Here is a 22,341-nt window from a genome sequence, read left to right as displayed (position 1 = left end):
CGCCTGCCGATGCAGGGGACGCGGGTTCGTGCCCCGGTCTGGGAGGATCCCATATGCCGCGGAGCGGCTGGGCCCGTGAGCCATGGCCGCTGAGCCTGCGCGTCCGGAGCTTGTGCTCCGCCACGAGAGAGGCCACAGCAGTGAGGCCCGTGTACCGCAAAAAAAAAACAAACAAACCAATTTGACAACCATAAAGGCCGGAAAAATATGATTTCAAACATTTTTCCATAAAGTAAATGAAAGATAAAACCTTATATTTAAAAAAAAATGTTGGAGACCCAGCACAGTCACAAGTATGTATGAACAGACTAAAAGGAAACTTGGTAAGTATTTACATAAATATAATCAATATAATGGTTATATTAGGTGATGGATAAAGTTGACTTTAAAAATTCTCTTGGGCTTCCCTGGTGGCTCAGTGGTTGAGAGTCTGCCTGCCGATGCAGGGGACACAGGTTTGTGCCCCGGTCCGGGAAGATCCCACATGCCACGGAGCGGCTGGGCCCGTGAGCCATGGCCGCTGAGCCTGCGCGTCCAGAGCCTGTGCTCTGCAACGGGAGAGGCCACAACAGTGAGAGGCCTGCGTACCACAAAAAAAAAAAATTCTCTTTTATGCTGTAAATTTAAATAGAATTCAAACATTTACTGAGCACTTACTAAGTATCAAGTATAGGCTAGGTTGAGAAACCCGCAGGGATTGAGTATGACATACAGAGATTGGAGTCAGAGTTTCAGCAGAAAGCAGATAAATGACTGACAGATGTAAGATAAGATATCTATGTAAGATGTACATAGATATGTACATAAGCAGAATGAAAGACCCAGGGAGGGAGAAGAGAAAGGAGGGAAGGGGAGAGGAGAGGGGGAAGGTGGGTAGGAGGGATGGAGCCTCGAAACCAGCCTGTGATAATCTTACCTCCTGATACACACTGTCTGTTATAATCTCTTCCACTTGAGTAACTTGCTTTTAACCAACAGAATACAGCAACATTGAGGGGATGCCACTCCTGTGATGAGGTTACAAAAGGCTGTGACCTCTCTCTTGCTGGTTTTGCTGAAACAAGCTGTCCTGGAATAGCTCCTGTGGCAAGGACCTGAGGGCGCTTTCCAGCCAAAAGCCAGCAGGGAAATGAAGCCCTCAGTCGGACAGCCCTTAAAGAACTGAAACCTGCCAACAACAACCTAAATGATCTTGGAAACCACGCCTCCCTGAAACTTTCAGGGGAGACCCCAGCCCTGGCCAATAACTTGATTGCAGCCTCGTGAGAGACCATGAAGCAGATCTAGCTAAGGTGTGCTCAGATTCCTGACTCACAGAACCTGTGAGATAAGAAATGTGTGTTGTTTTAAACCACAAAGTTTGGGGGTAATTTGTTATTCCGTGATAGATAAGTAATACAGATAGACAGATATAATTTTCCATTGTTTCATGGAAATGCTAGCAGTTATAAATCTCCAGACTCAGACAAATTTGGTTAGGAGGCATTCAGGTTTTAACTCTTTAGATTTTCTACCCTATCTTCCATAAACAAGACCTTTATCTTTCTCCTCAGAATTCAGCTGCTAATATGAGAAGGAAAAGAGAACATTTGTCAAAATAGTAATAATAATAATAATGACACTAATAGCTATCATTCATAGAGCACTTTTTCAGGAAGTGCTCTAAAAACTAGATCTATTAAATCATCTAAAACTTACAACATTACTATGAGGTAGATTACTATTATTCCCATCTTGCAGGGGTGGAAAGTGAACTACAGAAAGGCTAAGTAAGCTGCCCAAGGTTACACAGCTTGTCAGCTGCAACAAGTTACTAAGCATTACTTCCAATCATCTTCTAATCTATTCCCCAAACCTTCCAGGTGGGTGGAATTGCGGTTCCAGCCCAGGTTTGTCTGACTCTGAAGCCCTCTACCACACAATGGTGGACTTAATAAGCAAACTTAATAATAATAAATGCAATGCAATGGACATTACTGCATGTTAGGCAATATCCTAATATGTAAGTGCTTAACACCCGTATCTTATTCTGCTCCCAACGGTTCTGTGAATTAGCTGTTGTTACCGCCATTTTAAAGGGAGTGAAAGAGAGGTTAAACTACAGATCTTATTTGTAAATGGAGAAAACAATGCTTAGCTGATAGGGGGACGTTATCAGTTGAACTGTGTCCCCCAAAAGATATGCTGAAATCCTAACCCCCAGTATGTCAGTACGTGACTCTATTTAAAAATAGGGTCGTTGCAGATGCAATTAGTTAAGATGAAGTCATACTGGAATTTTAATTGGGTAACATAGAGGTCATAATCTAATAGGACCGGTGTCCTTATAAGAAGACACAGGTATGGATGCAAAATGTCGCCTATATCAGGAGACAAAGAATGTTGCAGCCATCAAGCCAGCAGCCACTGAAGCCACCCCCACCTGTGCACCCTGAGGGGCTTCAGGATGGAGAAAAGCAGGATACTGGCCCCAGATAGTTAAGGTGCATATCAAAGGAATGATTTCAATCAGCCCAGACTCTTGCATCTTCTCATAAATAAAAAAAGCACTAAATTCATTAACTTGAAAAGTCTGGTTTTCTTTAACTAACAGTAATCTTTTGATGTTCAGATTACCTGGTTTTGGTTGCAAAACTCCTACATATCCTGGCTCCTCCCTTACCTCTTGGGAGCAGTCCCATAGAGCTATCTGAGAGGCTGTCTTCTGGGCTTAAGTGCCCAGATTGTCCGCCAAATAAAATATAATTCTCAACTTTTAGGTTATGCATTTTTTTCAGTCGACACAGACACACAAAGAGAGGAGAATGCCATGGAAAGACAGAGACATACAGGGAGAAAATGACCATGTGAAGCCGAAGCAGAGACTGGAGTTATGCTACCATAAACCAAGGAACACATGGGGCCCCCAGAAGCTGGAAGAAGGAAGGAAGGATCCTCCCTAGAGACTTCAGAGAAAGCCTTGCCCCAGTGCCACCTTGATTTCAGACTTCTAGCCTCCAAACTGTGAGGGAATAAATTTCTCTGTTTTAAAACACTCAGTCTGTGACACTTTGTTACTACAGCCCAAGCAAACTGATACAGGTGGTTTAAATGTGAAATGAAAAAAAAAAAAGTTATTGTAAAATGCTAAATAAAGTACTCCACAAAGAGTATTTTTAAAATGTCTCCGTCTATGAGGAAAACTAATAATGTGTCAAGGGTATGCAAAGTCACAGGATTAAAATACGTGCATTTTCCCAGGGTGTTTATTTTACTCTGAGATTTTTGTGGGAAGCATGGTAATTAACTGGTAAGTAATTTACACATTTTTTAAAGGCAAACAGATTTTTTTTAAGAGAAAAGAAAAGGTTTGTTGTTGTTGTTGTTGTTTTTTGAAAGCACGATTGGACTATATCCCCAGACTGTCAGGGGTACCATTAGCTCCTCTCTATGATAGGGGAAAGGTCAGTAAAAAAAATATGATGAGTCCTGAATTGAGACTTTATGCTTGTAACTGTGGTTTTCATCAAACAGAGTGCTAACTCCCCACCTTGTCTAAGAAGGGGGTATAAGTGAGGTCTCAAGGCTGGGAATAAACAGTTTGACAGTAACTCTCCCATCTCCCCCACCTGCAACACAGTGGTTGGTAGAAGAACCCCAGGCTTCTGTCCAGAGAGGCTCCTTGCCATTCTGGTGAAACAGGCTGCACTAAGTCTCCAACATGGCAGAAACCCAGGGCAGACGGCAGTCCCTCTTTTTTGCTGGCAATGCTACTCAGAACAGCTCACCTGAGGGTCTTTGCCTTGACAGGATCATGATCTGTGGTCATAATGACAGGCACCATTTGCCTCATTTTCCTTGAATTCCTAAATATCATCTCTCTTCTCTTTTGAGGCTTAAAAACAAACCTTACTTAATAAAGTATCAATAGAAAGATAGCTGGTGTCATAAAATGTGGGCAGTCTTTGGACGGTGGTTTGGAGCATGTCATGAGCCTAACTGGCCTTGATTTGTACTCCAGCCCTGCCACTTCCCAAAAGGTGACTGTAGGCAAGCCATTTAATCTTGCTGAGTCTCGGCTGCCTCTTTTGTAAGATAAAGCTACTGATGCCTACTTGAATCATTGCTGAAAAGATTCATTGTGACATAGGACAGTATCTATGGAGTGTCTGGTATATTGCTGGTGTTCAAAAAATGGTCCGCTCTTATTCGATTGACCCCACTGAGTCATTCCGCAGCTGGACTAACTCTAGGTTAGACAGGGGATGTGATTTGCCTAAGGTCACATTTCTGAGTCTGACTCACTCAGCAACTTCTGCATGCTGGGCACAGTGCTAACAGAGATGACAACCAGCAGGCAGTGTCCTTCAGGGAGTTCACAGCCCACTGGTGACAACTGCAGGGAAGTGGGTAATTAAAATCCAACCTGGTATATGCTTTGTGAGAAATCATCAAATTGCAAGTACTTGCTGGGCATGCAGTGAGCATACCCTTAGCTAAATGCAAACCACTATATATTAATAATCTCGGTTAATCCTATAGCAAACCTCATCTCCATTTAGAAATAAAGAGGGACTTCCCTGGCGGTCCCTTGGTTAAGACTCCGTCCTTCCACTGCAGGGGGCACAGGTTCTATCCCTTGTCGGTGAACTAAGATCTCTCATGCCCCATGGTGCAGCCCCCTCCCCCCCAAAAAAGGGCCGAGAGGTTAAGAGTGTGGGTTCTCAGAATCAGGTTCCAATCTTATCAACTTGGGGCCCTGTTATTCAATTACCGTGGCATCAGTTGCTTATCTCATAGGGTGATTATGAAGACTAAGTGAACTATGCACGTGAAGTGTTTAGCTGCAGCCAGGCAGTTTCGTTATTGTTTTTGTTTGTTGTTTTATCGTCGTGAAGGGTCGCATTATCTACCCGGGATGTCACATCCAAGCCCATCCTCCTTCAAACTCCTTCCTACTCCTAAGCTATACTATATGGTCACCTGCAGGAGCCTGTAGTTGGCCCCAAACGACCCAGGGTCCTCGCCTGCCAACAGGCTAGACCATCGCTTACCTGCGAAGACTCTTACCCCTCCTGGCTCCCCCCAAACGAGACTTGGCTTTGGGTTCCTGGGTAGCTTCTACAGAGGATGTAGAGTGTGCTCTCATATCTACCTCCGCTGTCGGCCTCCCAGCTGAATAGGAGTAAGAATCCTTCACGAGAGCAATTTGTTCATCAGATAAGCTTATCTCTAGGCTGCTGCGGTGTGTCACAGGGAGAACTGAGGGGCCCGAAGAGCTACCTTCTCAAGCGGTCCAGGTTCTGTGCTTGCCCCAGAGTGGATGTTGTATTGTCTCCTTGGCCCATTTCTCAGATGGCAAAGCTGAGGTGGAGCGAGGCCTTTCTGAGAGGTGCCAAGGCTTGGCTGAGGAACACTCCTGGAGGCCATGGTTTAGCAAAGGGGTTGACACAGATTGGGGTCAGACACGTGAGTTCTGGTTTAGCTCCCGACTTGCTGAGTGAACTTGGGCCTCAGTTTCTTTAACCGTACAACGGGGACAGAAAGCTGAACTACGTGTTCCCCAGACACCTCGTTCTTTCCAGAGGGCTCGCCGCCACCCGGCCGCTGGGCCGCGAGCTCGGGCCCCACTGCCTACAAGCCCCAGCATGCGTGGGGGGAGGCGGGGCGCAGTGACGGACAGGCGGCTCTGCGAATTGGCGCCCGCCAAGGGGCGCGCGTTGGCGCGTGCGCAGAGCGCGGCGGGCGGGTGGGCTGGCAGCGGTGGACGCGTCGGAGCCGCGGGCGGTCAGGTAGGGGGCGGGATGGACGGTGGGGGACGCGGGACCGAGGCCGGAGTCGCGGGCGGTGGCTGACGAGCGGCGCGGGGGGCTGTGCCGGCGTGCAGCGGCCGGTCCACGCCAGAATGGCAGGGTCTGGGGGACCGGATCTGAGGAGTGGGACCGGGGTGGGGGTGGGGCTACGCGGGGGCAGGCTCGGGAGGCGGCGGGGCCCCGAGACGGGGCTGAGGAGCTCGGAGCAAATGCGGCCGGGAGGGGAGAGAGGGACTCTGAGAAGAGTCGTGGTGCAGCATCTCGGGAGGTATGAGGTAATGTGGGGCCCTGGGGAGAGACGGGTGCAGCATCTGGGAGACGGGAGGGGATCTGAAGGCCCTCGAGGGACCAGGGGTGCAGAATCTCGGAAATATGAAGGAATGGTGGAGCGTTGGTGAGGTTTGGGGTGCAGAATCTCAGGAGGCTTGAGGGAGTCTGGGGGCACTAGGCTTTGGGGCTGGGGGCGAGATCTGAGGTCAGAGGGAGCAGGGTCCGGGGCTATTCTCATGGCTGAGGAGGAAGCGTTTTCCCGAGTGGAATCTGGGGAAGAATGAGGGGCTGAGTTCGTGCGGGAAGCAGTGGGAAGCAGTATCTGGTCGGCAAAGAGAAGAGACCTGCCTAAGGTTTGAAGCGACAGAAGACACGGGTGGGCAAAAGAGGAAGGAGCAGGGCTTGAGGGCGGGGCAGGATTCCTGATGGCACGCAGGGGGTGGAGGCTCCGCTTGAGGGCGGGCACACATCTGAGGTGTGGGACTGGGGTGTTCAACTGTGATGCAGGGCTGAAGGCTGCAGGGGTTTGGAAATAGATTAAAGGATCTGTGTCAGAGGGATTCAGGGCACGAGTGAGCAGCTGGTGAGGCTGGCAGGGTAGAGCCCGAAAGGCTGGAATTCTGTATTGTAGGCGAGTTGGGAATGGGATTTAGGAAGGGTTGAACGGTGGGGTGGAGAGGTACTGATTGGACTGTACAATTAAGAGACTGAATAGAGTCGTGGATGGGTGTCTAGGGCCGCTAAAGGAATTTTCCTGAAGTCTCTGCATGGGAAGCAAAGGGAGTTCTGGGGATCCAAAGACCTGGAAGTAATGTATGAAACTGTATATGAGTGTATGAAGTTGAGCAGAGTTCAGGGGTCCAGCAAGAAAGTCGTAAGTCTTTGAGCTCAGGACTCCTGAAGGAGCCTGACTGCCTGTGAGGGGCAGAACCTCCCTCAATTATTAGCCAGAGATCCCTTATCATGAGGCAGCCGTGGTACGACCACTGACTCCACTCTGAACCCCAGACCTGCTGAAAGTGGTAGGCTTCGGGGGTGGGGTGGGGAAAGAGAGTGGTCAGTGGAATCATAAAGCAGGAGACTCTTCAAGGTCATCTGTCCAAGCCCCGCTTTGCCTGTCCCTTCAAGCTGCGGTGACAGCTAGTGTGTGAGACTTCCAGGGGATGAGTGGAACATGATCTCACGTCTTATTTTCCTTATCAGTGATATAAGTAGATTGGGTTAATCCCACATGAGGTGTTTGAACTGGGAGAGAGACAAGAAAAGGGCATCTCAGATGCATTGAGCATTTAGTCCTGGGCCAAGTTCTAAAGAAATGGTTCCTAACTGGCAGTGGTTTTGTCTCCCAGGGGACATCTGGCAATGTCTGGAGCCATTTTGGGCTGTTATAGTTGGGGTGGGGGGGACTACTGGCCTCTCGTAGGTGACACCAGGGACGCTGTTAAGCACCCTACAGCACACGGAACAGTCCTCACAACAAAGAAGTGTCGGGTCCAGAATGTCATTAGTGCCAAAGTTGAACTCTGCGCCAGAGTCAGATATCCTGGATTCCGATCTCGGCTCTGTCTTGAATGAGTTACTTAACCTTCCTGTGCCTGGCTCTTCATCTGTAAAATGGGGTTAATAACAGGACCTACACCACAGATTATTGTGACGACTCAGTGAAGTAAATCAGAGTGCCTCATGTCTGGTGCATAGTAAATGCTCAACATTTAGTAATATTTCCTTTTCATATCTACTTTCTTACTCATTTTCATAACAGCCCTACTAAGTAGGTGCTACAATGTCCAGTTTTACACATAAGGAGACTAAGGCTTAGGCAGTGACTTGTCTAAGGTTCCACAGCTAGAGATGGCAAAGGTAGGTTCATATTCAGATCTCTGTAATCCTGTATATTCTCTCTTCCCTTGCTTTTTCTTTGCTGGGGCCTGCCTGGTCTTACTGTCTATCTCAGCTCATTCCCCTCTAATGAAAGGATGGCCCAGTGAGTATCGCTGAGTATCAGATTGAACTGTAAAGGGAATAAATCCATCTGATTAGGTAGGGAGTAGCCCTGGACTTTGTTCTTGATTTGCTCTTAGGCCAGGACCAGTGGGTAGATAAGGAGAGGACCTTGAGGTTAGCAGACAGGATGAGGTGCAGGAGACTAGAGGGTGAGGTATGGAGGCCATTGGCTTGAAAAAACACTTCATAGCAGGGACCGAGGCTGAAGGCATCCATACTCTGGAAAGTAACTCCTGTTCTGAATGATCTCTTGTGGGCTTCTTTCCCTTAGAACAGAATGACAGCATTTGCTCTGTCAACTCCAGGACTAGCTATAGCATTGCTGAAACCAGCTCAGAAACATAGTAGGACTGCATCAGAAGGCCAGAGACTTAGCTGGAATATCCACACACAGCCCTAAGGAAGATATGTAATGGAAATGGAATCAGCCTGGGAATCAGAGGCTTAAAGTTCAAAATCTTTCCTCTGCTGCTAATTTACTAGGTGATCTTGGACAAGTACTTGCCCTTATCAGCTTCAATCTATTGAAAACACGAATAGCTACCACTTATTGAGTGCTTATTGTGTGCATTATCTCAGTTAATCCTGCCAATGATCCTGCTAATAATCTAGGTGCTATTCTACTTTTTACAGATGAGAAAACTAGTAGGTTAAATGATTTACCCAAGTCTCCATAGCAAGTTGCAAAGCAGGGATGTGAGCCCAGATCTGTCTGACTCATAAGTTACATTATACTAGTTTTAGTAGAAAGGCTTTTTCAATACTTAAGAGCCCATACACTCACGTCTGGAGAGTGCTTGGTGGTCAAAAGTTTACAAGGCCCTTGAAGTGGATCATTGTCCATGCACACGGATGTGCTGCCTCTTTGACACTACTACCTCCATTAGGTTCTTCTAGTGGAACAATCAGATTAGAAATCCATTCCTAGGTACCTTTACCAGCCTCTCAACCAGAGTGCCTAGAGCTAATGGTAGCCTAATCAGCTAGGAAACCATAATACATCTTTTGCGTGGCTGTGGTTTTATGGCTGGGAGTTGACACACCTGGATTTGAATCTCACTTCTACTACTTAGCAGCTTTGAGACCTTGGACAGGTTGCTTTTCTTTGAGCCTAGTTTCCTTATTTATAAAGAGGAATAAAACATACTTCACGTAGTTATTATGAGAATAAGAGGTAATGTGTAAAAGGTGCCTGACATTCAGTAAATGGCAGTTTTATGAGAGGTAGCAATTATGAGAGGATGGTGAGGCTGGAAGGGGACTGAGTATTGCTTTGCCAAATTTCCTTGAACCTAAGCAGCTCCCACTGGTCTCCCCCAAATTCCCATTCCCTCTTGTACCCTTCCCAGGATCTGCTTCCTGATCCTTTAATCAAAAGCTCACGGTTAAATGTGCATATGCTGTATGCAGAGAAACAAACTGAGAGTAGGGTGGGTCGAGATCAGTTGGAAGTCCCCCGAGAAGACTGCTGATTTTCCCCTTGTCCTATATTCTTTGAGTCTCATTGGCAGCATTGCACATGTTTGTGGAAGATTCAGGGGATCCTTTCTAGGTCCTGCAGTTTTGGAGGAAGACAGAGAAGTGTTTCTTTTGGTTTTTTCCAGCAAACTCTATTATTGATTTAGTTTTAGCTAAAGGTTTTTTTTCACTACAGACATGCCCTTCTGGGTTGTTTTGTGTGTCCCATAGTGGTACAGCTTTGGGGTCATGCCTGCATTTCCCGATGAGCCCCTACTTGCGGAGTTTATCTTAGCTGTTGGCAGGTACCTTAAATGCCCTGAGTAATGTAACATTAGGAATCCTCTCCCACACACAGAACTGGGTGAGTGTCAGATGAGGACCTCACTGACTTTCTTAAAGTCAGCCCTGTAGCCACTCCTGGAGAGTGACCATTGGTGGCAGGGAGATGGTTATGCACTTGCTTCGCATTCCATTCAAATGCTGGAGGAATAAACAAAGTTTAGAAAGCTGTCATGAAAGGAAATGTGATAAGCCTTGCGAAAAACCCAGTCAAACCAGGGGACTGTGAAAGAAGTAGGATGGACCTTTATGTCTTGTGAACGGAAATGCAGGTGCTGTTTCACATGTTTTCTAGTTTTTATGTGAACTCTGTTCCTGTCTGTTTTTGCTCAAAATTATATCTCCAGTGTTTTCATGGGGCTGGACTCATAGTAGGTGCTCAGTAAAGATTGGTTGTTTAATTAATTTCTTAAAGTCCTGCAGTTTTGCTCATAGCTTAAGCCCCCCAAGGGGCTAACAGGTTTAGGGAACAGAGACATCTAGAGAACTATCCCATGGTGGGGATTCAACCACTGGATGGCAATTTGAAACCTTAGGTCATCTCTAATCCTTTGATTTTGAGAACAGATAAAACAATCTCCAGGGAAGGTTCAGAATTTTAATTTTTGAAGTGTATTATCTGATATCTTCGATACTGTCTGCCTTTTGAAAAGTGCCTGTTCAATCCTTCTCACTGGCTGGGTGGTCGCCACCACAACCACTGCTGCTGCTCCTGCTATTACTAAAATCTATTTTTTATTGCATAATTACTTTAATGCCCCTCTTGGTATTTTCTGAACAAGAGAAGTTGTGAATTCATTTGCCAGTTTCTAACATGGATATCTAGTGTCCTCAATCAAATTCCTTCAAAGCTGACAGGTTATTAATCTTTATGTGCCTTTATATACCATAAAAGGAAAGATTCTTCATCCTTTCAAATGCAGCTTGTAAACTAAATGCTTTGTTGATACTAGTACTAGTTGTTATAATGTTAATACTGTTCCTGATTGTTACTAAAATTATGATAAATAGCAGTTTTTCATTGCATACCTACCAGTTTCCAGACTAAGCACTTTATATGGATTATTATCACAGTAACCGTTTTATACAGTAAGAAATTATCATCACAGTAACTATAAAGTTAGTTATCTTCTATAAAGTAAGAAAACAGGTTTAGTGAGATTAAATAACTTGCTTCCTGTCCCACAACTTGTAAATGACATGCTGATTTGATCCCAGTTCTCTCTGACTTCAAGGTTCATGGGTTTTTGTTTTTGTTCTGCTACCCTTGTTATTTATGTCATAGACTGGGGAAAGCCTAGTGGTGCCAGAAGCAGCTAGATCAGGCTAGGGTATGACTACAGTATTTTCCTGAGTCTTACGGCAGCTGGAGCAAACACAGCTTAAGGGGTAGATTCTCATCTGAAGCTGACTCAGAGCTGGGCTAGTATCAGTATGGGGTGCGCAGTACTAATCATGAGATCAAAGAAATTGGTGGGGGTGGGCAGTAAGCTGAGGTGAGGGGTCAAGAGTTGACAGTACAAAGTGCACAACAGGAAATATGTTCAAAGTATCAGGAAGGCAGCCAAAATTGTAAATAACATGTTGGGGGTTCATTCTGATTGGTTTTAGATTTTATAGCTGGCAGAGAAAATGGGCAGCTAACTTAAAGACTTGGGATGATAAGACAATTCCTTTCACACATACGTCTTTTCAACGGAAACTGAGTTCAAATTGACTTTCCACCTGAATCCTTCTCGGTGTTAACAGTAATGACCAGCTGTATCCTTCTGCAAGAGAGGGGCTGTATCTGCCGGTCCCACAGCCTCAGACCTAGAAAAGGCCTGAACCATGTCTCCCATTTCTGCAACCTGGGAACACCACTTTCAGTGGAAGCCTAGCCTGATAGGCAGCTGCCTCCACACCTGACGCTTTATTGATGGGACGTCACGTTTCCTGGCAAAGCATGGCAGCTTTAGGAAAGGAATCCTTGACATTCTCTTTTGCCTCAGAGAGCCTAGTGAAGCTGCATACAGCTGAGATATTTTGGGGAATGGACGTGGGCATAGTAAATTCATTTTTTAAAGTGGATGGCTTAAACAGGGAGGCAGGAAGCTTTTTAATTGAAGGAGGTGGTATGATATTCCAGAAAACTGGAGAAAGAATTTGCTGGTATTTTTACAAGTTGGCAGACTTGTTTAATTAGCTGATCTGCAGTGCCAGTTCTGAGAAGAACAGATGTCCCTGTGCACTGTAAAGTAACATGCTCTGGATCCAGATACCAAATGTTGCCCTCAGTCTGTTGTCCCAGATGATGGAAGAGAGAACTGAAGCTATTGGTTTGGAATTGAGGAGGTTTGCATGGGTCCTGAGCTGAGGTTTCTATCAGTGTTTCTATATGACTGCAGCCAGACCCGTGACATGTAAGCATTCAGCGTTCACAGCTTAGTCACATGGATAGTCCCATGAGACCTTTTAGGTTCATGGTATGTGGTAATGTGTTATTTTGTTGAGGCATGGATTTGAGTCATAAGAGGTTGCCAGGCTGGTGTGTGGGAGTGGGTCACTCAGCTAATAGAGCAATCTAACTCACTCTAGAGCAGCTAAATCTCATGATTCTTAATTGTGGAGACAATTCTATGCTGTTAGGCAGCATTTCTCAGAGTATGGTAAGTGTTGTATGACGGGAAAAAAAAAAAGCTTGAAGTAATGTTGGGTTAAATAAAGTTAAAGATATCTGCACTGCATGGTTCTACCATGTTTGCACCATGTGACCTTGAGCCAGTTTTTCTGAGCCTTAGCTTCCTCATCTGTAAAATAGGGTAATGAAAATAGTACTTACATCATAGGGTCATTATGAGTATTAAATGAGATTAAGTATGTGGAGCGTCTAGCATGGTATCTAGCACATAGTAAGCACTACATGTATACTCTCTCCTTTCCAGTAGAAGGAAAGTGGGATTTCAGGGAGGTTGGATTGACTTTAGACAGACTGTGCATGTCTGCTCCAGAATATCTGTCAGACTGTGATACGAAGCTAAATATGGGGAAATTTGTAACACGTATCTCCACGCTGACTCCCCTTCTTCTCTATGGGTGGAGAAAGAATTAATGACATTTGCAAAGCTTTTCTCAGCTTGCTGCATTGCCCTGAAAACCAAGCTAACTGGTCTTCCTCCTCCTCCTTCTCGAAGGTTGACCATCTGCAGATCACAAGACTGCACAGGTGCAGCTGTAGGATTTGCATTTAAGAAGGGCTGAATTTATCCTTGTGCCTCACCTTGCTAGATCTATTCATTCTTATTTTGGGTATAAACTGACATTGACATAAGGCTGCAGAGAGAGCACTGAGATCTCTGTGGTTCTACTTGGTGAGCATATGTGGATCGAGGAGGGTGGGAGGATTCATGGCAGGTACGGCTTGTAGGAGGGGGTATTTCAGGCCAAAACTAAGTCCCTGATAAGGGACTACCATTTCTCAAATCATCCGGGCTTGAGTCTTTGGCTGTCTTAGCGCTACCACTTCCCCACCCCAATCCCCTCAGCTAACAAATCTTAGTGATCGTACTTATGGAATATTGCTCACATGCATCTTCCTTCCATTTCCACCACCTCCTCCCTAGTTCAGGCTCCCTGTACCTTTCGCCAGGCAGTTTTGCCGTAGCTTCCAAACTAGTTTCTCTGCCTTTTCCCCCACTGCATTCAAGCCTTGATCCTATTAGTTCCCGGCTCCAAAACATGCATTGTTTCTCTGTGTTCATCGGAATGAAGTTCCAAGGTCTCGTTTTGGCTCTGAAGACTTCTCATAATCATTCCCCAGTTTATCTTTCCAAACCAGTCAGTGACTGAACTGAGTGATGGTAGCCATTCTCTAAATGTTTCTTGAGTGATTTAACTCGTAGAGGCAGTGGAATAATGGCTTCCTTTTCTCTTTAGCAGGATCCAACCCTCTGGAGCATGAACACTAAGCTGTTCGGTCCTGGGCTGTGCTAGCAGAGGCCCCTTCAAAGCAACAGCAATGGCTGCGGCGGCAGCTTCTCACCTGAACCTGGATGCCCTGCGGGAAGTGCTGGAATGCCCCATCTGCATGGAGTCCTTCACGGAGGAGCAGCTGCGGCCCAAGCTCCTGCACTGCGGCCATACCATCTGCCGCCAGTGCCTGGAGAAGCTACTGGCCAGTAGCATCAACGGCGTCCGCTGTCCCTTTTGCAGCAAGATTACCCGCATAACCAGCCTGACCCAGCTGACGGACAACCTGACGGTGCTGAAGATCATTGACACGGCTGGGCTCAGTGAGGCCGTGGGGCTGCTCATGTGCCGGTCGTGCGGGCGGCGGCTGCCCCGGCAGTTCTGCCGAAGCTGCAGCGTGGTGTTGTGTGAGCCCTGCCGGGAGGCGGACCACCAGCCTCCTGGCCACTGTACGCTCCCTGTCAAAGAAGCAGCTGAGGAGCGGCGTCGGGACTTTGGAGAGAAGTTGGCCCGTCTGCGGGAGCTCATGGGGGAGCTGCAGCGCCGGAAGGTGGCCTTGGAAGGAGTCTCCAGGGACCTTCAGGCGAGGTACAAAGCAGTCCTCCAGGAGTACGGGCACGAGGAGCGCAGGGTCCAGGAGGAGCTGGCGCGCTCCCGGAAGTTCTTCACGGGCTCGCTGGCCGAGGTTGAGAAGTCTAACAGTCAGGTGGTGGAAGAGCAGAGCGACCTGCTCAACGTCGCCGAGGTGCAGGCTGTGTCTCGCTGTGACTACTTCCTGGCCAAGATCAAGCAGGCAGACGTAGCACTGCTGGAAGAGACAGCCGATGAGGAGGAGCCGGCGCTCACTGCCAGCCTGCCCCGGGAGCTCACCCTGCAGGACGTGGAGCTGCTCAAGGTCGGCCACGTCGGCCCCCTCCAAATCGGGCAGGCAGCTAGGAAGCCCCGGACGGTCAACATGGAAGACTCCTGGGCCATGGAGGCTGCAGCCTCTGCTGCCTCTTCCTCCGTTACATTTCGAGAGATGGACATGAGCCCCGAGGAAGTGGCTGCTAGCCCTAGGGCCTCTCCTGCTAAGCAGCGGGGCTCTGACACAGCCGCCAGCATCCAGCAGTGCCTCTTTCTCAAGAAGATGGGGGCCAAAGGCAGCACTCCAGGCATGTTCAACCTTCCAGTCAGTCTCTACGTGACCAGTCAAGGCGAAGTGCTGGTTGCTGACCGTGGCAACTACCGTATACAAGTCTTCACCCGCAAAGGCTTTTTGAAGGAGATCCGCCGCAGCCCCAGCGGCATTGATAGCTTTGTGCTGAGCTTCCTTGGGGCTGACTTGCCCAATCTCACTCCTCTCTCAGTTGCCATGAACTGCCATGGGCTGATTGGTGTGACTGACAGCTATGACAACTCCCTCAAGGTATACACCTTGGATGGCCACTGCGTGGCCTGTCACAGGAGCCAGCTGAGCAAACCCTGGGGCATCACAGCCCTTCCATCTGGCCAGTTTGTGGTAACTGATGTGGAAGGTGGAAAGCTCTGGTGCTTCACTGTTGACCGAGGAGCAGGGGTGGTCAAATACAGCTGCCTCTGCAGTGCTGTGCGGCCCAAGTTTGTCACCTGTGACGCCGAAGGCACTGTCTACTTCACCCAGGGCTTGGGCCTCAATCTGGAGAATCGCCAGAACGAGCACCACCTGGAGGGTGGCTTCTCCATCGGCTCTGTGGGCCCTGACGGGCAGCTGGGCCGCCAGATTAGCCACTTCTTCTCGGAGAACGAGGATTTCCGCTGCATTGCTGGCATGTGTGTGGATGCCCGTGGTGATCTCATCGTGGCTGACAGTAGTCGCAAAGAAATTCTCCACTTTCCTAAGGGTGGGGGCTATAGCGTCCTGATTCGAGAGGGGCTCACCTGTCCAGTGGGCATCGCCCTCACACCTAAGGGGCAGCTCCTGGTCTTGGACTGTTGGGATCATTGCATCAAGATTTACAGCTACCATCTGAGAAGATATTCTACCCCTTAGGGGCTGGGAAATAGCAGTTTCTTCTGCTCCCCGAGCAACTTCCCTTCCCTATTCCTTGGTTGTTGGTGGTACTGTAGTGTAGACTTGGCCTGTGTCCTGATTCCAGCTGGCTAGTCCTAGAAGTTTAGAAGCTCTGTCTTCTAGAGTTTTTCATCTGCATTATCTCCTCGCCTAGGTTTAGAGCTTTAACAGATGCATTACCCCAAATAGGACACACGATATGAGGTTAGCTGATGTTTCATTAGAACTTAGGCACTTCTAAGGCTTCAGCAGAGAGCCTCTTTCCCCTGTATTTGAAATTTTCCCGTGTATTGAACCCTAGTTGATTTTCCTCTCTTTTGGCTTTGATAACTCTGGTCCACTACTTCCTTCCTATTGTAACATTCTCCATCTGTGACACTTCCTCTTCAACTCTGCTGCGTTTAGTGTGCATGCATTTAGTGGGATCTACCCCACCTTTCAGTGACACTCCAGACATCATATTCCTGTGGCATGATGTCTCAGGTCTGACCACCTTTACCAGTGTGAAAGACCATTCATTTCGTGCCACCATGGGAGCTATACAGTCCCTTTGGGAAGCAATACCTCTTGGCTCTGGGGGTTTTGTGCCATCTTGGATTGGTCTGTAATTGGCAGATGTGACAGAGAATGGATTGACCCTCGTTGGTGTCGAAGGCTTTAGCCTGGAAATCGCTTGCCTCTTAAAGGAGCATGTGGATTGGAATTATGCCAAAGCATAGGAAGTTGGAAATAAAAATAAATGCTAATATAGTCAGCAGACGTTCTTGAATAGTCTCTAGAGCGCATCATTTTTCATATTACCTCTCTCCACTGACCTGTGCTAGGAGTCGTCTGTGGAATTGTACAACACACGCCAGGGCCAACAAAGTGGGGAGGTGGACACATCTCATTTTCATTGCTAAAGCAAAACTGTTTGGTCCTTATTCTGTATTTTCCTCAAGTCAGTGCGTAATATTTGGTTTGGGGATTTATTTCCATTCCTCTATCAAGCATTAACTAATTGATCATTGTTTCTTCATCTCTGGTAGTCATGTCTTTTAATTAAATATGGAATTTGGGGTGTGAGGGGAGGGATAAGGTGTACCTTGCTGCTTTGCTTCCATGTCTGACACTGCATTCTTTGAGAGCAGTACGAATCTACCTGGGTCAAAATGCAGCAAAAAGCACTATTATGTAAAGATAATCCAAAACTTACTTCCACATACACGTGTACAGAATCAGCCCCCAAGGTCTATAGTCACCAGCACCCTGTTCTAAACTCAGCCTCCGCCATCTGCTTTATCCTTATAATTACAGTTCAACAAAGGAAGAAACTTGTGCTTTTAGGAAGCCCAGAAGTGGGTGAGGGACTTTGTGACAAGGTTCCTCAGGCTTTGGTGTTTACCAAGCAACATATCTTGTACTCTGGGTGCCGGGCTGATGGCAAGCCAAAAAACTATTACCTTGCTTTCACAGACGCAAAATCTGCTAAGCCGAGCTACTCAAAATTGTTTCTTTGGTGGTGATGGTGGTGCTTTTTTGGCCTCTCTTGTGATAGCTGCCAAAGGATAGGAAAGGAGCTAATTAAAATGATGTTGAACTGGTCTGTCCTGTGCTTTTCACCTGGAGAAAGCCCCATGTTCTGATTATGAAATTGCATCCGATTTCTAAAGATTGTGTAATTGAGAGGAAATTGATCCAATTAAAAGTGCATCACAAATGACTCCACTAGTTGTTAGAGCCACTTTATCTGTGGTAGCACCTGGAAGCAGGAGATCTATCTTTGCTGTCAGTGGGGGACTTGCTGAGGCAATAATGGTGGCCGAGGCCTTTGGCACAAGGTTTGCAGCAGAGATATGGATATAACATTGTGGGCTGGCTTGACATAAACAATGCCAGGAAACCTCCAGCTGCCTATGCCTTTGGAAGGAAGTGCTGTCACTGTTGGCATTCAGCATTTAGGTCTAACCCATCTCTGAACCACACCCATGCCTTGGCCTTCAAATGCAGCAGGTATCTGCTGGCTCAGAATGGAAATAAATGTGGTCTGAATGTTTTTGTTCCTTTGATGTGAATATTTTAGGCTGTGCTGAGCACAGTCAATTTTTCAGTTATCTACCAGGTTGAGTAAATTACAGAGTATAGCCTCAAGAAACTGATTTGCTCGATTATAGCAGTTTTTTGTTTTTTTGTTGTTTTCTCTTTTTAAGCAGTAATACCTTTATTCAGATAAAGTCTTACGTGCAAGTCAATTATGTAATAAATCAAAGTGCAGCTGCACTGGTTGAAGCAGGCAGCTTCCCCTCACCTCACCTAACCTGTGTACAATTGCAAAACTCGTGAGATCTACGGAACACTTTCTGAAATCCTGAGTGTAAACACAAGGAGTTTGTGTGGCTGCAAGTCAAATGCGTATCTTTCCTATAAAAATAAAACCAGGATTTTCTTTTGGTGATTTACTCAGTTTACCTAGCTATAACTAAAATGCCACTGTGTATTTTCACAGAATATTAAGATTTAAATTTCATTTATTCATTCACTTGCTCATTAGACATATATGACATCTACTCTCTTTTATTAATAGCAGTAATTATATGAGTAATGAATGCAAAGATGACTCGATCATGAACCCTGCAGTCAGGTAGCTTGTAGTCTGGCTGGAGAGATAAGGAATGTAAAAAATAATACAAATATACAAAAGAATAAGATAAACGGTGCAAGATGGAAATAGAGTGCCAAGTGTTTAAGAAAAAACTGCTTCTAGTTGAGAGGATCTGGTTCCTGAAGGGCCTTGCAAGTAGAGGGAGTGTCATGAACACAGGTACAACATACCAGGGAAGAGTGAGAAGCTGGTGCCAGCAGGAAGTTCAGACCACAAGAGTGAGTGGGCATTAAAGCAATTCAAAGGTCAAAAGTGGTCCATTTCTCCATGACCCTTCAAATAACAATGCAAGTGGTTCTCTTTTTCCTGTCCTAAGCCATATCATTTACTCCTGTCAGTAATCATGGCTCAAGGAGGCTTCATTCTTAGGGAACTGGTAGGGTATGAATCAGAATCTCCTTGGAGACCTGAGGGAGACCAAGGTGGAGGAAGATGGTGTAGTTTGAAAGTACACCTCCCCGCCCCCGCCCCCCCCCAAATATTCGAACATACCTCCTTACTGGGAATGCCTGATGACATTGTCTCCGAAAAAAAAATAAAAATAAAATCCTGAAATAATATCCAGTTGCTCCCCCTCAAAAGCCTAAGCCAAATGAGTTCTGCAATTGCAGCGACATAACTTTAGTACTAGAGTCTTACTGCCTTTTTGATGTTTGATGTTGACAGCTTTCAAAACCACCATTCTCTCTTTATCTTCTGCCCTATATCTGGACATGCTGCTAAGAAACTTCAAGTACTTCCACCTTTAGTGCCAGTGGGAAGTCCCAACCACACAAGTCCTAGCCCCTGCATGGGAATCCTCACCCCAGCCCCAGCTTCAAGACACCATAAAAACCAATGTGGCCTCCTTTTCCTGCTCTCAAGCTATTTCTGGACCTGCTTGGTAGCCCACACTGCTCTCGCCAGAAACCCTCATCATGTGAGTTAGAAATCTTTTCATACCCACTTGGTGGATATATAGCATCATCAATCTCAACATCTGAACCAAGTTTTGGGTGGGTCCCCCTCTTCTCTGTGGGATAATCACACACCTGGCACAATAAGCAGTGTTAGGCAATGACCACCATCCCAGGGGCTCTCTATTCTCTTGCTTTGGTTTGCTAACTGGCTAGCTTTTTTGAGGCACTGCCTGCTGGCAACCTTGTGCTTTAAGCTGTGCAGCCTGTGCTGCATCTGCTGAGCCCTACCACGCCTCTCTTACAGGTTTAACTGAACTGAGTTGGAAGATACGATAATTGGTGTTAAGGGGCCAAGAGCAAAGTGGCCCTGGGTCATGTGTCTTGGTCCAGATCTATCTGTGTCTCAGATGGAATCATGTGTCTAGATTCCAGCACAAGCTGTGACTTCAGGGGAATGACCCTTGCCCTGTGACTACTGGTTGGTTGTCTCAGCCAGGCATTGCCCCCATTCTATAAAGTGCTCAGGGAAATACCGATACCTTATGCAATCTATGGGTCTATTGGTGGTGGTTCACGTGCAGGAAGACCAGTCACCACGTGGAACGTGTGGTCTACACTCTAAAAGCAGATGGCTCATTAGGACTCTACAAAATGTCTTTGCTGCTGCTATGTCACTGTTGGCCAAAACAAAAGATCCTGATCTTCAGGGTTATAGAGAAGAGCATCCATGGTTCCCTTGTGGCACAGCTGAGGGGTTAATTCAAATTCAGTTTAAGCCCAGGATCCTTAAACCCTATGAAGGTTATTGCCATGAGGGAGACCCTAATCCTGATGACACAGATTTGCAACTCTGGAGGAAGAAGCTTATGAGTAGGGTAGCGAGGACTCTCCCCGGCCCCTCATCACAAAACTATATACAGTAACCACCAAAAGAAAAACAAACAAACAGTGAATACAGGAGGAGGAAACAAACAAAAAACTCAAATAGAGGTCACAATTTGACCCAATTAGAATTCCAAAATTTACTAAAAGAATTTATACAAAAAACAAAAAAGTTCGAAGATTGCTAATTGGTTTTGGCGCCTCGACAACCTATAAACTCTGAACTAGCTTTTAACATCAGCTGAAATGCACTAATTACCAAACTTTCATGGCTTTAATCAATACTGGGGCTCACATTAGATTTACATGTGGGAATTCCCCTAAATTTAAACAAGGTATGCCCCATAATCTAAAGGGATTTACTAAGGACATTTCAGGATATGTAAGGAAGACAAATAGGTATACCTCACCTTAATCATCAGAACTAATGCCTTGCCTAAATTCCCCATGGCCATAACACTCATTACCTTGAAATACTCCATACTGAGTATGGATGCTCTGACCCAATGAGTAATAAATTAAAATTGAATGAAGTTTTGGTACTTACACTTGGCTTACCAAAATGGGACCACATGGACCCTGCCCTCCCCCATTAGTTAAAATAGTTAATATGGCCCACATTAAACAGAACCTTTGAGGTTTAAAATCCATATACAAGACCTATTTAGAAAAAGAGTGATTATCCCCACTGCTTCATTATTTAACAGCCTAGTTTACCCTGTTCTTAAACCTGAATGAAACCTCACAATGGATTATTGCAACCTTAATGCTGAGGCCCCCCACCCATTAATGCTTCCATACCAAGTACTGAAATAATAAATTCCATCCAATCAATAACTGGTTAATACTTTGCACTCATAGACTTGGCTAATATGTCATGTTCAGTGCCTATTTCAACAGCCTCTCACACATAGTTTGCCTTCAACTTCAAAGGGACACAATCTCCCTTTACCTGGCTACCCATGAGGTACCTCAACAGCCATGCCTTCACACACAATCTTTACAGACAAGATCTTAATGCAGCCAACTTTCTCCAGGAGCACGGTAATACCATCACACTAATCACACCCTCTTCCAAAGACATTAATTTGACATGCTCCTTGAGGACATACAAACATTCACAAAATAACTCACAAAAAGGGACGGGCCATTGCCCTATGTTAAAAAAAGTTTGTATGTTAAAAAAAAATTCTGACTGTTAAAAAAAATTTGTGTGTTAAAAAAAAATTCTGACTCCATATCTGATGCTTGATCTCTGCCGGCTTTCAAACCCCGCTACTCTCCCTTCCCCACTGGCCCCCTCACCTGGGCAAGCCTAAGTGCTCCCACCTTTGGTGCCAGAGGGAAGTTCAAGCCATGCAAGTCTCAGCCAGCATATGGAACCCACTCCAAGCCCACTCCACCCCCCTTGCCATTATATAAAAGCCAAGCCAGGCTCTTTTCCTTGCTCTCTCACGCCATTTTTGGACCTGTTTGAGAGCCATCTTTGCTCTCCCCAGAAAGTTCCATTACATGAGTGACAAAGCTTTTAAAATCCTCTTGATGTGTGTGTGTAGCATCATCCGTTTCATCATCTGAACCAAATAATGGCTGGGAGTCCATCCCCCTACTTCAGAGTGACAACAAATGTTTAGAGTTAAATATTAAAAACAACGTCATAATATGATAAGCAAAAAATTTGTATAATTTTAATTTCTGAGCAACCACACGAATAAAACCATGTGCTTTTGTGAAATGACATTGAATATTTACACTTAAAAATAATAACTCTCTAAATCTCTCAGCCCCAAGAATCTGAAACTTGTTTGACAAATTTAATAACTCTGTAAAAATGTTAGAAATAAAGTTAAATTAAGAATATTATACTCAAAGAGTAGAGAGGGAGCAGGCATGTGTGTTACCTCACCTGATCCATGACTCTGGGGCTGGATCTAGGAGAATAAAACTTTCATTGGTTGATACCCTGGAAGAAATGTACGATTCACATACAAATGGCACATATACCCTGGATCCTCCAAAAAGGTTAATTAATTGTTAGCTAAATGAAAGGTGCAAATGATAAAGGAAAAAAAT

At 45.9% G+C, this 22,341-nt stretch overlaps 2 protein-coding genes across 4 annotated transcripts in view; one reads left to right on the top strand and one right to left on the bottom strand.

Moving 5' to 3' along the window:
- The window catches only part of ASTN2 (astrotactin 2), a gene marked incomplete at both ends in the record, with an annotated part of 919,723 nt that overhangs the window by 210,116 nt on the left and 687,266 nt on the right, over nucleotides 1-22,341 (bottom strand). The gene's annotated exons all lie outside the window — the stretch shown is intronic.
- Nucleotides 13,816-15,825, top strand: TRIM32 (tripartite motif containing 32; the record flags this gene model as incomplete). Its single annotated transcript, XM_079705758.1, has 1 exon — nucleotides 13,816-15,825. The coding sequence occupies exon 1, from the start codon at nucleotides 13,864-13,866 to the stop codon at nucleotides 15,823-15,825; it is 1,962 nt and encodes a 653-aa protein (XP_079561884.1). The 5' UTR covers nucleotides 13,816-13,863.

Source organism: Hyperoodon ampullatus, assembly GCF_949752795.1.
Source record: "Hyperoodon ampullatus genome assembly, chromosome: 6".
NCBI classification, from domain to species: domain Eukaryota; kingdom Metazoa; phylum Chordata; class Mammalia; order Artiodactyla; family Ziphiidae; genus Hyperoodon; species Hyperoodon ampullatus.
This window is presented reverse-complemented; position numbering and strand designations above follow the sequence as displayed.